At 40.3% G+C, this 17,605-nt stretch overlaps 1 protein-coding gene across 5 annotated transcripts in view; it reads right to left on the reverse strand.

Annotated features, from left to right (window-relative positions):
* The window catches only part of ccdc102a (coiled-coil domain containing 102A), a 160,037-nt gene that overhangs the window by 27,985 nt on the left and 114,447 nt on the right, over positions 1-17,605 (reverse strand). For all 5 annotated transcript variants that reach the window (XM_062030230.1, XM_062030240.1, XM_062030262.1 and 2 more), the window contains exons 6-7: positions 17,104-17,220; positions 2,160-2,369 (exon numbers count right to left, since the gene is read on the reverse strand). In XM_062030230.1, coding sequence (XP_061886214.1) covers positions 2,160-2,369; positions 17,104-17,220 — 327 coding nt within the window. The remainder of the gene's footprint in view (positions 1-2,159; positions 2,370-17,103; positions 17,221-17,605) is intronic.

The raw sequence follows: 17,605 nt of genomic DNA on the forward strand, positions 1-17,605 counted from the left end.
AGAATGGTTGTCCCGGGAGATTTTCGGGAGGGGCACTGAAATTCTGGAGTCTCCCGGGAAAATCGGGAGGGTTGGCAAGTATGGTTCCACCCCAATTATCTCTCAAAATTTTTTGAGTTTTGGGCAGTCCCAAAAGATGTGGTTTCCTATCTTTTCACACAGTCATCATTACATATTAGTTTTCGTCTTGTCGAATTTTGGAATTAGAAACTTTTTAAAATATCTCACATTCACCTTCCAATTAAATTCTTTCCACACTGGACTGCTGGTCAGTTTGTAAACATTTTCACAAATGCTAACCCTAACCCAGTCGAAAAACCAATCAAATTGATTGATAGATACTACATTATATTTGCATTTTCTTTTAAACAGTCACAAAGTTTAATAATCGTCCTTTAGTACCACGATGTCCAAAACATGGCCGATTGTGTGGTCCCCCGCACTCACGAATCAATGATGTGCATTAGTTAGTTTATACAGCGTGTCATTATGGTCCTTAATTTTATCAAATCTAAATGAATGTATCCAGGTGTCTTAATTGAAATGATCAGAATACATTTGATAGTTTTCTGGATAGTTTCACCTTCCAGGGGCACTGGACTTGTTCCAGCTTCAGAGGCACGTTAGACCAAAAGTACTTAAAACTGTCCTATAATACAAAACAAACTCTTACCTGTTAGTACCTTCCTGTTTATTTGGGATCTGCATAACTCACGAAACATTTTAAATCCAACCATGGGGGCAAGCTGAAGATATTTATCAAATAATCTTGCTTTCTTCCAAATTTGCTCAAAACGAGCCGTTTGAAATTTGAGGCTTCAGTGACGTATTTTGCCTTCATTACATCAGCGGATATCGCCACATAAGGTAGAGGTTTACCCGAAGAGCTTTGCGCGAGTCCACCATTTTTATTCAGTCGTAGTCCAAAGTTGTAGTCAATAAGTTCCGTATTTTGTCTCTATCCTTTCGTGTGGGGCAGATTGGCTCGTACTTGCACATGCATACAAATGCATGTACATGCAAAGTTCAAATTTGAATGACAATAAAAGGAAGTCTAAGTCTAAGTCTATACTACAATCCTACACTGTTGCCGTTTCTAATAAAAAGTAGCGTATGGTTCTAACGTTTAACTTGAACTCCGTTAGTAGACCCGATATGGAAGCGTTAAAAAATACAAAATGGCTGACGGGTAGAAGACAGTCGAAGGGGTTTGCCAGGAGGAGGACTTCGGCACGTAAATAAGATCACCTACAAAGCGGCACATTCTGAAGAGATAGTCAGAAAGCAGCTTGAAGATGGTCTGGAAAACTAAATCTATGAAAAATTTAAAACAAAGCACCACGATGACATGTAACGAGGACCACAAGGAAATGTTTTAAATGTACAAAAAAAATCATAATAGGATCCATTTAACTGCGAGGAGGTGGTGCCTGCCTTCCGCACAAGTGCAGCTGCGATAGGCTCCAGCCCCCCCACACTCTGAGAGGGACAAGCAGTTTGACAGGAAACACCCATATTTAAGCAACTCTTAAATATGGGTGTTTCCACCAAAATGCGCATCTTAGTTGCAGGCACACAATGCCAGACTTAAAGGGGTCATATAAAAATGTGTTTTCTACATTTGAAACACTTCCTTGTGGTCTCCATAACATGTCATTGTTTTACCGTTCAACTGAAATTATGCTCGCAGTGAAAAGCAGTACAAAAATCTGAGAGGCTGCACATATCTCAAAAGTTAATAAGTTGCGGTACCACTGTTTTTTATTTAAATAACGGCGATTTGTGATTAAATTAAAAATCCCTTATTTTACACATTTTAATGGGAAATTGGCCATATTTTGAAATGCTACAGTTACGGTAACGACTTGCATATCAGTAGAAAGCATAGTCTGGCGCTACACAAATCACAGAAATTATTGCAATAGTTAAGATTTGCACAGTAATTTATTATACAGTAATTTAAAATAGCACTGTGGGACAGATTAAAAATCTTAACATGCTGTGGCTGGCTCATGTTTAAGCTAGAAAGTATGTCCTCATTATTTTGTCCATATATAATATACTGTATGTTAGTGACTTAGAAATTGTCCAACTTTGCATTTGCAAACATTAAATCATCAACAAAGACATACATATTTTCAAAAATATTGCTTTTTTACCTTGTTTTTCTCAAACAACTCAGTCTGCATGGTCTTTAGGTCAGTGTCGATTGCTGATGCAGCCTGACGACGTTTCTTTGCGAGCTGTTCTTCCAGGTCTTCAGCCTGAGCCTTCAGCTTCTTATTGTCACGCTCCAGTGCCAGCTTGTCTGTTTCCAAGCGCTCTCTGCGACCCCATTCTGCCGCATTCTCCACCTGCAACCTCTCCATCTGGGAGGCAGACAGATTTCAATGATGTGATTCATTCATAAAACATACGCTAACTTTGAAAAGGAAAGCCACATATTTGACATCAAAACAAAAACAAATCGATCTGTTGCTAACAGATCTCTTTATTTCCTCACCCTTTTGGAAAATAGTATTTTAACACAGGAAGTGAATAAACTATCAGTAATTACTGCGACATGAAGAAGAAGCAGGATTAAATAAATTATTCCGCGATTCTTTTCAGACATGTTGAAATCGTGTAAATGTGATGTATTTTACTTTAGTTTTGTTAAGCATGTCTAAAACAAATAAAGCCATTAGCATACTTTGAACCCTTAAACATGAATTAAACCATCTTAATTCTTCACCTTTTTTGTGGAAATGTAATTATTCCGTGAAGGTATTTTGAGAGTTTATCCCTTACAAAGATATGAGCACTACATCGTTTTTATAGTAGCTTTATTTTAACAGAGACAAAATGTAAACAGTACTAGTGTAGTAGTGGTGTATTGTGGTTTCTTGCTATTGTATTTAGATTTCTGTGAGAGAAACATTACAAAGTAGAATGTTTACACCTACAAATTTGACAGTAGTGATGTTATTCAACATGTTTCTGCAAACAAACAAGTACAGTCCACATGATGAAAACCACCTTAAGTGTGCTGTCATGTGACCACATTACGTTTTTTTTTGTGGTCTTGTGTGACTCATTCAGGTCTTGAATGTCAAACTTCAGACTATACACTTGTCTTCTTGAGCATTGCAGGATGTCAATTCATTACAACAAAGTGTGTTATTAATGTTTTTCTTGCTGACTATGCTCCAAACTCCCTTGACAACATCATTAGATCATCTCTTGAAAATTTGGGCTGCTCCCTCACCTTTCTTACAATCATCCTTAACCTATCAGGTGAAATCTTTCATGTAGAACCAGAGCGACTGTTAGTTTCTGTTTCTTACATTATTATTACTTATTACTCTCTCTATAACCCCAAACTTCTATCGGTCTTATTTGGGTTTAAGATCTTGTAGAGAAGAATTGTTGTACATTCTTGGGTAGCAGGTTAGTTTGCTTTGTACATAACTTTAGCTGTTTGCAAATGCACTCATATTGAAATATTGAATTTCAATATTTGTGATTTAATAACTAAAGGGGTTGCATGTTCTTTATATCTAACATTATGTATTATTCTAATTTACCTTTTTTGTAACACTGTTTATGAATGAAGTGTACATTTGTAGTTGGTGGCCCATATTTCTACACTATAACTCAGATATGGTAACACTTGTAAGCAGTAGAGAATATGAAGTGATTTTTGGCCCAAATATATTTTGCTTTATTCATTATTGACGTGTTTCTTGCTACTTTATGTTGTGTATTTATTACATGAGGTTTCCAGTTCATTTTATCATCTATTATTACACCCAAAATGTGTTTGATTTGTTAATTTCGTTTGTTATTATTTGTATTAGCTTTTGTGTGTTCTCTCCTGAACAAAACACAGTTGTATCATCTGCAAATAATAGTAACTTTAAGTCCTTTATAACTTTACAAATGTCGTTTATATAAAGATTGAACAATTTTGGTCCAAGTATTGATCCCTGAGGTACGCCACAAAATATTTTCAGCTCTGTAGAAGTGTGTCCGCCTATCTTCACATATTGCTTCCTGTTGGTTTAGTACGGGGGTCGGCAACCCGCGGCTCTAGAGCCGCATGCGGCTCTTTAGCGCCGCCCTAGTGGCTCTCTGGAGATTTTTCAAAAATGTATGAAGAATGGAAAAAGATGAGGGGGAAAAAAATCTATTTTTTTGTTTTAGTATGGTTTCTGTAGGAGGACAAACATGACACAAACCTCCCTAATTGTTATAAATCACACTGTTTATGTTAAATATGCTTCACTCATTCGAGTATTTGGCGAGCGCCGTTTTGTCCTACTTATTTTGGCGGTCCTTGAACTCACCGTATAGTTTCTTTACATGTATACATTTCTCCGACTTTCTAGGACGTGTTTTATGCCACTTTTTCTGTCTCATTTTGTCCACCACACTTTTAACGTTGTGCATGAGTGCACAAAGGTGAGTTTTGTTGATGTTATTGACTTGTGTGGAGTGCTAATCAGACATATTTGGTCACTGCATGCCTGCAAGCTAATCGATGCTAACATGCTATTTAGGCTAGCGATATGTACATATTGCATCATTATGCCTCATTTGTAGCTATATTTGAGCTCATTTAGTTTCCTTTAAGTCATCTTAATTAAATGTATATCTCATGACACATGTAATATGGCTTTTAATTGTTTGCGGCTCCAGACAGATTTTTTTTTGTATTTTTGGTCCAATATGGCTCTTTCAACATTTTGGGTTGCCGACCCCTGGTTTAGTAGCTTCTTACCCAGTTCAAGACCAACCCTCTTGATTCCATATCTTTCTCATTTGTTTATTAAGATGTCAAATGCTTTTGTTAAATCCATAAACACTGCAACTACACATTTTTTGCTATCTATTGCATTGGTGATCTCTTTCATTATTTGGATTAATGCCATTGATGTTGAGATGTTGGCTCTGTATCCATATTGTTTGTCTGTGTGTGTTTTATTTTTTATTTATGAATGTCTCTAATCTGTTGTTAAAGTTTTTCAATAATAGAGAAACATGTCCGTAGTTTGTAAACTGGTGTTTGTCACCAGTCTTATAACTTGGTACGACTTTTCCTATTTTCATTTTATCTGGGAATTTGCCTATTTGAAATGATAGGTTGCTGATATATTTTAAAGGTTCTGAAATCTCCTCAATAACCTTTTTTATCGTTTCCATATCAATTACATTACAATCAGTTGAAATCTTGGATTTAAATTTTTTTACAATACTGATTATTTACTCTTTTGTCACACCTTAGAAGAACATAGAGTTGGGATTTATGTCTTAAGTGTCATTCAAGACCTCAGCTGACTCGGGATCTCCAGATTTGGTCCAATGTTCACAAAATACTTATTGAAGCTTTCACCTACTTTGTGTATATTGTAATTTTTTTACATTTCCATCTAAGTTAAAGTTAAAGTTAAAGTTAAAGTACCAATGATTGTCACACACACACTAGGTGTGGTGAAATTTGTCCTCTGCATTTGACCCATCCCCTTGTTCACCCCCTGGGAGGTGAGGGGAGCAGTGGGCAGCAGTGGGCAGCAGTGGGCAGCAGTGGGCAGCAGCGGTGCCGCGCCCAGGAATCATTTTTTGTGATTTAACCCCCAATTCCAACCCTTGATGCTGAGTGCCAAGCAGGGAGGTAATGGGTCCCATTTTTATAGTCTTTGGTATGACTCGGCCGGGGTTTGAACTCACAACCTACCGATCTCAGGGCGGACACTCTAACCACTAGGCCACTGAGTAGGCTATCTGGATTCTTAATAGGACTAGTTGTTAAAGATCCCTAAATATTCAGCACAACAATTAAATGGGGTTGGAGATGTCCTCTTGGGTGGGGTGGAGTTTGGCACTAATCACGTGGTGCCACCAGTACAACACATCTTCAGTTGTGTTCCCCGACGTCATTGGGCGTTTCGGCCATTTATCACAAGACACCCTCTGCCAAGGTTGGCCCACCACAGGCTGATCAGACCTGGGTGTGGGTCGCATGGTGGCACCACGTGGTTATTTGGCAGCCCATGCTGCATCCCTGCGCTTCAGCCACAGCCAGTGACTGCTCCGTTCTGCTGCGGTGGAAAGTTCTTTAATAGCCTTGCGTTGGACCTGTCCTCTGATTCCTACTTCTTTAAGGAGCCTTGTGGTGGAACTGGCTACAAAGCCTCTACAGCCCACCTCCACTGGCCACACCTTCACGTTCCAGCCCCGTGCCTCTGCTTCAGCTGCCAAGTTGGTATATCGCAGCCTCTTCCGTTCGAATGCTTCATCGATGGCGTCCTCCCATGGGACCGTTAGCTCAACGATGAAGACACGGCGGCAGGACATGGACCAGAGGACCAGGTCTGGGCGCAGGCTGGTTGCTGCAATTTCGGGTGGGAAGATAAGTCTCTGGCTGAGGTCTACCCGCATTTCCCAATATCGGGCTACGTTTAGTGGGCCCAAGTCTGGAGGTGATGGCTTGGTCCGCCGTTTCTCTCCTTCCCGGATGAAAGTTGTTTTGCGTGGGAAGGTTGCCTGAGCATTTAAAGGCATGGCATTGGTGACCACTCTCTTGTTCTCAAGTTCGGCAGCCAAGCACTTCAGTACCTGGTTGTGGCGCCAGGTGTATCTCCCTTGAGTCAGACTGGTCTTGCAACCTACCAAGATGTGTTTGAGGGTTGCTGGGACTGTACACTGGAGACAGGCTGGGTCCTCTCCATACCAGAGATGTAGGTTGGTTGGAGAGGGCAGGACATTATATGTGGCTCTAATGATGAAACTTAGTCTATTAGACTCCATGCTCCATATTTTGTTCCACGTGATTGTTCTCCTCTCCACGCCCTCCCACCTCATCCAGCGGCCCTGCTGGGCTTGGGAGACTGCCTTGGCACACCTGGCTGCTTCCTCCTGGTGGCGCACTTCCTCCACCACCATGTGCCGCCGTTCGGTTGCAGTTGCCTTTTGCCACGTGGGTGTTGTTGCTTCCACACCAAGGCCCCCTCTGCCATATTGGACATGCCCCACTATATCCCGGTGTCTGAGGGCAGTCTTTGCCACTGCGACTGCTGCAGATGGATTCCATTTCCTCCCTGTCGCTAGGGTTGGAGCAGCACCTCTGACGAATGGATCCCGGGAGTCTGTGAGAGTAATTTCCAGTCTTGATTTGGCACATTTGTACTCCTCCACCACGCTTGAGATCGGTAAGGAGAGGGCTCCGTTGCCATACAGGCCTACGCTGCTAAGACATCTCGGCAGTCCAAGCCATTTCCTCACTTGTGCATTCACCAGCCTCTCCAGCCGATTGGCATGGGACAGAGCTACCTCATAGATGGAAATTGGCCACATGAGACGGGGCAGCAGCCCAAACTGAAAGCACCACAGTTTCAGCTTCCCAGGGAGAGCGGTGTTATTGATCTGATTGAGGCCACTGATTGTATCCTGCCTGAGTTGGTCCACCTGCTTGGAGTATTTGAGTTCTGCGCTATACCAGTGGCCAAGGCTTTTGATAGGCTTTTCTAGAACTGTTGGTATTGGCTCGTTGTTGATGTGGAACCTCTCATTGGTGAGCTGGCCCTTGATGATGGAGATACTGCGGGATTTGCTTGGTTTAACCTCCATTCGTGCCCATTTGATGTTTCCCTGGAGTTTATCCAGCAGGCGTTTGGTGCATGCATTTGTTGTTGTTATTGTTGTCATGTCATCTGAGAAGTATTTAGGATAATCATTCTTATCTCCATTTTTAATAATGTTATTTAGGATGCTTCATGTTGCTCTCATATTGTTTTTGTTCTGGTTCAATAATTGACTGCAATATTATTTTCTACATGTTCGTAGTATGCCAGTTAGCTTGTTCATATACGTTTTGTATTTGTTTTCTGCCTCTGTAGATCTTTGTGTTATAAATGTTCTATATAATGTATTCTTCTTGTTGCAAACATTTTTTAGTCATTCTGAAAACTAGCAGATGATCACTGATGTCGGCCACTTGTGGTATTATTATCAAAATCATTAGTAAAAATTAGAGATGTCCGATAATATCAGCCGATAAATGCTTTAAAATGTAATATCGGAAATTATCGGTATTGGTTTCAAAATTATCGGTATCGGTTTCAAAAAGTACAATTTATAACTTTTTAAAACGCCGCTGTGTACACGGACATAGGGAGAAGTACAGAGCGCCAATAAACCTTAAAGACACTGCCTTTGCGTGCCGACCCAGTCACATAATATATGCGGCTTTTACACACACAAGTGAATGCAAGGCATACTTGATCAACAGCCATACAGGTCACACAGAGGGTGGTCGTATAAACAACTTTAACACAGTTACAAATATGCGCCACACTGTGAACCCACACCAAACAAGAATGGCAAACACATTTCGGGAGAACATCCGCACCGTAACACAACATAAACACAACATAACAAATACCCAGAACCCCTTGCAGCACTAACTCTTCCGGGACGCTACAATATACTCCCCCGCTACCACCAAACCCCGCCGCCCCCAAAGCCCCCCAACTCAACAAAGCCATTATCGGACATCTCTAGTAAAAATATTATCAAAAAGTGTTTCACTGTGTCCTGAGATTCTGCTTGGCCTTGTGATTTTAGGATATAAACTCAAGCTGTACATTGTGTCCATAAAGTCATTAAGGCTGAAACGACGCGTCGACGTAGTCGACGTCATCGGTTACGTAAATACGTCGACGCCGTTTTTGTGCGTCGACGCGTTGCATATTTACGTCACACTACCGTCATGGCGAAGCGCAAAGCAGACGATCAAAGCAGACGATGCGAGCGGTGCGAGCGAGGGGGAAAAAGCATGCCAAAAGTGGTCAAAAGTGTGGGAGTATTTCAATAAACGGCCTAATAATGTTGTTGTATGCACACTGTGTCGAGCGGAAATGGCCTATCATAGCAGCACAACGGCTATGAACGAACATTTGAAAAGAAAACCATCAACTAGTCAATCGTCCGCGCGAGCATACGTTGTCATAATTACACAAAAACATGAATGTGTCATTTGTATCTGCTAGGGGTGTAACGGTACGTGTTTTGTATTGAACCGTTTCGGTACGGGGCTTTCGGTTCGGTACGGGGGTGTACCGAACGAGTTTCTAAGCTAAAGCTAAAGTCTTAACAAGCTGCTTTGCTCCTACTGCCTCTGTCTCAGCACGCAGCATTGTCCCACCCACACAACCATCTGATTGGTTACACACAAAGCATTGTCAGCCAATCAGCAGTGCGCATTCAGAGCGCATGTAGTCAGCGCTTCAGCGTGGAGCAGATAGGTGTTTAGCAGGTGAGCATCAGGCAGCGGACTCTCCCCAAATGATAATAAACACCTCCCAGTCAACTACTAGTAACATCACTATGAGCCCGTTGACCTTCTAGAAACTTAAAACTGCAGCTCAGCTCACTCGCAGTCCTGGTTTGAGGTGAAGGCTAATTAGCTCTCAGTTCCAGCCACATCGACCCCTTCTGAGCGCCTATTTTCAGCTGCTGGGAATATTGTAAACATGAAAAGAACCAGAGCATGTACACATGCTAACCTTTCTTCATTACAACTGTTAGTCACTCACTGGAATGAGTAGAATTGGTTATTGTGTACTGTGTTGGACTGGATGTTTATTTTGCACATTTTAAAAGCAATACTTAATGTTTACAGTGCTCCAGAATATTTAGATTGGCACTTTTTTGTATTGGATGTTTATCTTTATTTTTGCACAATTTAAAGCAAAATAAGCAATACTTTTAATTTTGAAATGCTTATACTATTGCAGAATATTAAGATTTGCACTGGTAGTTGACTTTTATATTTGCACTTTAAAAAGCAAATAAGCTACTTTTAATTTTGTTAAATGTTAAAAGTTTTAAATGTTTACATTGTTACAGAATATTTAGTAATGTTGTTGTCAATGTTGACTGAGTGGCCATACTTCTTTTTTTTTGTAAATAAAAGCCATGCCTTTTGAAAAAACGGGCCTACATTTATTTTTTCATCTTCATTTTGAATAAAAAAATAATCGGTAAAAGGAAAAATAATCTATAGATTAATCGAAAAAAATAATCTATAGATTAACCGATTAATCGAAAAAAATAATCTATAGATTAATCGATAGAAAAATAATCGTTAGCTGCAGCCTTAAAAGTCATCTATGGTATTTTGTTTGTTAGGGTTCAAGAGGTCAATGTTGAAGTCTCCACATAAGAAAGTTATTGTTTGACTGATTTCAGTAAAAGTTGCCTTAATCCAGTTATCAAACGTATCAATGTTTGACTTAGGTGATATATATCAGTGTTTTTCAACCTTTTTTTAAGCCAGGCACATTTTTTGCGTTGAAAAAATCCGGAGGCACACCACCAGCAGAAATCATCATATTTTAGTGGCTTTTTCTCTTTTTTTGGTATTTTCCTGTAGCAGTTTCATGTCTTCCTTTGAGCGATATTTCCCGCATCTACTTTGTATCAGCAATCAAGGATATTTCAGTTGTTTTTATCCTTCTTTGTGGGGACATTGTTGATTGTCATGTCATTTTCGGATGTACTTTGTGGACGCCGCCTTTGCTCCACAGTAAGTCTTTGCTGTCGTCCAGCATTCTGTTTTTGTTTACTTTGTAGCCAGTTCAGTTTTAGTTTCGTTCTGCATAGCCTTCCCTAAGCTTCAATGCCTTTTCTTAGGAGCACTGACCTTTTGTTTATTTTTGGTTTAAGCATTAGATACCTTTTTACCTGCACGCTGCCTCCCGTTGTTTCCGACATCTACAAAGCAATTAGCTACCGGCTGCCACCTACAGATATAGAAGAGTATTACACGGTTACTCTGCCGAGCTCTAGACAGCACCGACACTCAACAACAACACATAGTTTGCAGACTATAATTACTGGTTTGCAAAAAATATTTTTAACCCAAACAGATGAAATTAGATCATCTCCCACGGCACACCAGACTGTATCTCACGGCACACTAGTGGTTGAAAAACACTGATCTATATAAACAACTGATGAGTACATTTTTCCTTTTTTCATTATATATTTCAATGGTTATACATTCTAAGATATTATAAATAGCTAGTGAGGTGTTTAGGGCACGTCCGACCGGTAGGAGGCCACGGGGAAGACCCAGGACACGTTGGGAAGACTATATCTCCCAGCTGGCCTGGGAACGCCTCAGAATCCCCCGGGAGGAGCTGGACGAGGTGGCTGCGGAGAGGGAAGTCTGGGCTTCTCTGCTTAGGCTACTGCCCCGCGACTCGACCTCTGATAAGCGGAAGAAAATGAATGGATGGATGGATGGATATTTTTTACCACTTTGTAGTTTAGGTTCTTCATCACATTCACAGCTACTCCCCCTCCGTTCTTGTTGGTTCTGTTGATATAATTTAGCTCATATCCTTCCAGGTCAAAATCTATTCCTTTTTTAGCATCCATCCATGTTTCTGAGATAGCGATAACTTTGAAGGGTTTGTTGAATTGTTCCAAAAAATGCTTCACGTTGTTATAGTTTGCTAACAAACTTTCGCTGTTTAAATGAATAATCGACAGTTTGCTGTCTATTTTAATGTTTCCATTATATTGTTTGTCTGTATAATAAAAACAAATATTATGAATACAATAAAAATAATATTTTAGATTAAGAGAACTGTGGTACCTCAGCTTGGCGTGACCTAAGAAATTTGAGTTACGAGGCTCCCCACTACAAATTGGCGAAGCAAATGCCACAGTGAAGCCCGTAAGATTTGATCAAAACATTCAGGGTCTCACTCGCTAGCATTTACTAATAGCTAGCAAGGCATACATTTTTTTTATACAATGGAAACAAAAAAAGTGAGTGTGAAGGGCGGTGCTAGGAAGAAAACTTCGGCAATATTCATTGAATTAAAGACAGAAATCATGGAAAAACATGATTGAGATCTGCGTGTAGCCAATTTGGTGAAGCAATACGAACATAGAGCTTCACAATCTGCACCATACTGACGCTGAAGGAGCGTCAGTATGGTGCAGGGGGTCGACAACTCAAAATGTTAAAAGAGCCATATCGAACTAAAAATACATTTAAAAAATTGTCTGTAGTCGCAAAAATTAAAGGCCTACTGAAATGAATTTTTTTTTATTTAAACGGGGATAGCAGATCTATTCTATGTGTCATACTTGATCATTTCGCGATATTGCCATATTTTTGCTGAAAGGATTTAGTATAGAACAACGACGATAAAGATTGCAACTTTTGGTATCTGATAAAAAAAAGGCTTGCCCCTACCGGAAGTAGCGTGACGTAGTCAGTTGAACATATACGCAAAGTTCCCTATTGTTTACAATGATGGCCGCATGAAGTGAGAGAGATTCGGACCGAGAAAGCGACAATTTCCCCATTAATTTGAGCGAGGATGAAAGATTTGTGGATGAGTAAAGTGCAAGTGAAGGACTAGTGGGGAGTTGAAGCTATTCAGATAGGGAAGATGCTGTGAGAGCCGGGGGTGACCTGATATTCAGCTGGGAATGACTACAACAGTAAATAAACACAAGACATATATATACTCTATTAGCCACAACACAACCAGGCTTATATTTAACATGCCACAAATTAATCCTGCATAAAAACACCTGCGTGTTTGTTATGCTAGCTCCTAGCTCCTCTGCTAGCTCCTAGCTCCATAGAACACGCCAATACAATTCAAACACCTGATCAACACACACAATCACTCAGCCCAAAAGACCGTTCACCTAACCCAAGGTTCATAAAGCTTATATATTTTTAAAAAGTTACGTACGTGACGCGCACATACGGTCAAGTTGTCAAATGTTTAGCAGCCAAGGCTGCATACTCACGGTACCTGATATTCAGCTGGGAATGACTACAACAGTAAATAAACTCAAGACATATATATACTCTATTAGCCACAGCACAACCAGGCTTATATTTAATATGCCACAAATTAATCCTGCATAATAACACCTGCGTGTTTGTTATGCTAGCTCCTAGCTCCTCTGCTAGCTCCTAGCTCCATAGAACACGCCAATACAATTCAAACACCTGATCAACACACACAATCACTCAGCCCAAAAGACCGTTCACCTAACCCAAGGTTCATAAAGCTTATATATTTAAAAAAAGTTACGTACGTGACGCGCACGTACGGTACGGTACGTGTTATGCTAGCTCCTATGCTAGCTCCTAGCTCCATAGAACATGCCAATACAATTCAAACACCCGATCAACACACACAATCACTCAGCCCAAAAGACCGTTCACCTAACCCAAGGTTCATAAAGCTTATATATTTTTAAAAAGTTACGTACATACGCAAAAAAAAGTTGCGTACATACGGTCAAGCGATCAAATGTTTAGAAGCCAAAGCTGCATACTCACAGTAGCACGTCTGCGTCTTTGTCATCCAAATCAAAGTAATCCTGGTAAGAGTCTGTGTTGTCCCAGTTCTCTACAGGCGTCTGTGTATCGATGTCAAAAGTCCTCCTGGTTAGACTCTCTGTTATCCGAGTTCTTCCATCTTGACTGCATCTTTCGGGAATGTAAACAAAGAAGCGCCGGCTGTGTACTGTTGTGGCTGACTACGTTCGAAAAATACGTCCATTTCGCACCGACAACTTTCTTCTTTGCTTGCTCAGCTTCCTTCTTCATAATGCAATGAACATGATTGAAACAGATTCACGAACACAGATGTCCAGAATACTGTGGAATTATGAAATGAAAACAGAGCTTTTTCGTATTGGCTTCAATGTGGAAGGCATACCCGTGTTCGCCGGTCTACGTCACGCGCATACGTCATCCTCAGAGGCGTTTCGAACCGGAAGTTTAGCGGCAAATTTAAAATGTCACTTTATAAATTAACCCGGCCGTATTGGCATGTGTTATAATGTTAAAATTTCATCATTGATATATAAACTATCAGACTGCGTGGTCGGTAGTAGTGGCTTTCAGTAGGCCTTTAAAAGCCTTATATAAGCGTTATAATAAAGGCAACACATGATGCAAGTGTCTATATCAGCCTACTATCAAAATGACTATGTATCGCAGGCTGACACAAATCTTTGACAGAAATGTTGAAATGTAATATTTATTTTACACATTTTTACAACATTGGAAAACATTAGTAAAACGGAGGTTTCTCAGAGGGTGAGGTAACTCCTGGAAATTACTGGCTTTGAATGGCCAAAGGTATGGGTTGCATATGACGTCATTTCCGCTGTTCTTCTTCGTGGGCGTAGCATTAAAACAAGTGAGAGAGAGTGTAGAGTTTGAGCAGAAAATTACGTATTGCTGTTCTGTTCTTGGGTGTTCCAGTCATTCATATAGAGAGATAGAAAATAGCTTTCATAGAGTACCAAAATAAGTGGCTCATAAAGGTAATAAAGTCAGGTAAAAAACAAGGGCGTCAATGGCTCTTAAAAATATCACTTTTATCATATTGTGGAATACAATCAGACCGCTTGTGTCTGCAGCGATCTCTTTGTAAAATGTTTGAACATTTAATTTGTTTGAGAAACTTTCTGTGATACAAGTTTATTCTCTACTACGTGTATATTAGCAGTGTTTGAGAGCAGAACTAAACGTAAAAAAGGGACAATACATCACATTAGTTTGTGTTCTTTTGTGGTTGCTATGTCTAAATATAACTACGAAGACCTGGTTGTGCAAATAAACTAGTCATGGTAAGTCCAAGTTATAGATATTTTAATGTTGGTCCAATCCACCATATTTTAATTGTCCATTTTCATAACAGAAACTAAAAGCGTAGTTGTTGTTGTTAATCGTATTAATAAACCGTGGCAGTGTCAGAGAACGTTGTGTATGTAAACAAACTACGGTGCGTTCAAGGATCGCCAAATTAGTAGGATAGAATGGTGCTCGCCAAATACTTTCATCTGTGAAGCATGTTTAATATAAACAGTGGGATTTCTAACAAGTGAGGTTTGTCATGTTTGTCCTACAGAAACCATATTAAATCAAAAATATATATTCCCCCACCTTTTTCCATTTTAATAAATGTTTTAAAAAGCTCAATGGGAGCCACTAGGGCGGCGCTAAAGAGCCGCTCTAGAGCTGCTTGTTGCCGACCCTTGGTCTAAGACAGGGGTCGGCAACCCGCGGCTCCGGAGCCGCATGCGGCTCTTTGACCACTCTGATGCGGCTCAGCTACATACTTGCCGACCCCCCGATTTTCCCAGGAGACTTATGGATCTCAGTGTCTCTCATAAATAACTCCCAGGGAAAAAATAATCCTATTTAGACTATAAATACTAGATAAAGGGCGTGCCCTGATTGCACTGCAGTAATTGTCCTCTATAGCATTTACATACAGCGTGCCAGTCCAGCCGCATGTTGCATGTTGTTATTAATCGCACACACAGGAGACAGCAAAGCATACTTACTCATCAGCCACACAGCTTACACTGACGGTAGCCGTATCAAACAACTTTAACATTGTTACGTTACGAATATGCGCCACACTGTGAACCCACACCAAAAAAGAATGAAAAACACATTTCTGGAGAACATCTGCACTGTAACACAACATAAACACAACACAACCATTACCCAGAATCCCATGCAGTCCTAACTCTTCCGGTCTAGATTATACACCCCGCTACCACAACCCCCCCACACATCAACCCCCCCCCCCCCCCCCCTCTCCTTGCGTTGGTTGAGCGGAAGAGTTAGTGCTGCATGGGATTCTGGGTATTGGTACCGTCAGTGTAAGATGTGTATTGGTACCGTCAGTGTCAGATGTGTATTGGTACCGTCAGTGTAAGATGTGTGGTTGCTGAACTAGTACGGAAGAGTTAGTGCTGCATGGGATTCTGGGTATTGGCACCGTCAGTGTAAGATGTGTGGTTGCTGAGGTAGTACGCCTTGCTGTCACTTACGTGTGGTCAAGCAGGTACACTGTTAGGGCAGACTGTAGAGGGCGGTGTCATCACGCTCTGATATTCGGGAGTCTCCCGGGGAAAAATGAGAGGATTGGCAAGTATGACGCTATCAAGCGCCATTCATTCAAAACTCGCGGGCTGCACTAACATCAAATGTCCACATTAAAGTGCGTGCCGGTGCGTGTGTCGGAGACCCCTGGTTAATATAGCACAAAGCATTTAAGCTCTGTATGCAGTGTTTTTCATTTTAAATTGTAAATTTTTTTTGTGGCTCCCATCACTTTCTTTAATTTGTGAAACTTGCCAAAATGGCTCTTTGAGTGGTAAAGGTTGCCGACCCCTGGTCTAAGATATAACGCCAGCCAAGGGTGTTAACATGTCCCAAAGGCTTTAAAACAGGGTGGTGTGGCTCAGAGGGTAGAGCGGCCATGCCAGTAACTTGAGGGTTCCAGGTTCGATTCTAGCCTCCGCCATCCAACACTTAACCCACCATTCTCCCAGTGCCACCCACACCTACAACACCTTCTAAATATAGCTTGAAAACGATGTAGATAATGGGTTTCACAATGTAAAAGTGCTTTGAGTCTCTAAGTGATATATAAATATAATACACTTTACTTAAAATAATTTTTGAAAGGAGGATATTTATCCATGAAAATATGGAAAAGATAAAGATACCGTTGAAGTCAGTTTTTAATATTTAAAAAGCAATTCACATTTAAAATGGTGGTGTTTTTGGGGGTACCAGAATGGATTATTGGATTTGAATTAATTCCAATGTGGGACAGTTATGAGTATTTTCAGTTGTGAGCTATTGGGATACGGCTGTACTTTCTTAAAGGGACAGGACTCATTTGTTGGTTTTATAGACCCATAATCGCTCTGTGGGGGTCACAGTGCTAGCTGGTTGTTCGGGGATTAAATATGGATTTTACTGCATCAAATAAATATTGCATTTTTACCTTCTGTCTCTCTAACAGAATACATTCACTATAAAAAATGTGTAATATTCATATAATATCATATTGCAAAATGATACATTTCCAAAATTAGAAAGGGAGCAAATACTCATTTCCCCCACTGTATATTTTGAGTAATCCCAACCTAAATAGAGACAACACAAAAATATCTAAAGAAAAATGTGATGGTTGAGTCGACCAAAGAGTACCAAATTGTAAGGTGACAGCTTCAAAGAATGAAAAAAAAGAACATATTCCACACCTCAGTTCGTAGTTCAGCTAGTTTCTTGTCCATACTGGTCCGAGCTCCAAGTTCATCCTCCAGGTCTTCAGATATGCGACCAAGTTCATCCTGATGTATTTCCTTCAGTAGATTCAGCTGGTGGCATTGTAAGGAGAGGAAGATGAAAATAAACATCCATCATTTGTATTTTATAACATACACATACGGTTAGACATGAATGCCATTTATTTCGAGCCCTTAAATCTTTAATTAATGTATCTGTAATGATTTTTAATAACAGGAATGTTGGCTAAATGATATGTACACACAGAGCAAGGCCAGGCACTACTGACTTTTTGTTAGAGATGAGAAGAGGACAGAAGAGGAAATAATCACAATTGTGAACAAATTTAATCCAAGACCTTAATTGCCTCTAATGGAATTGACATGGAAATAATATTATAAATGATAAATGGGTTATACTTGTATAGCGCTTTTCTACCTTCAAGGTACTCAAAGCGCTTTGACAGTATTTCCACAT

The sequence above is a fragment of the Entelurus aequoreus genome, linkage group LG02 (genome assembly GCF_033978785.1).
Source record: "Entelurus aequoreus isolate RoL-2023_Sb linkage group LG02, RoL_Eaeq_v1.1, whole genome shotgun sequence".
NCBI lineage: Eukaryota > Metazoa > Chordata > Actinopteri > Syngnathiformes > Syngnathidae > Entelurus > Entelurus aequoreus.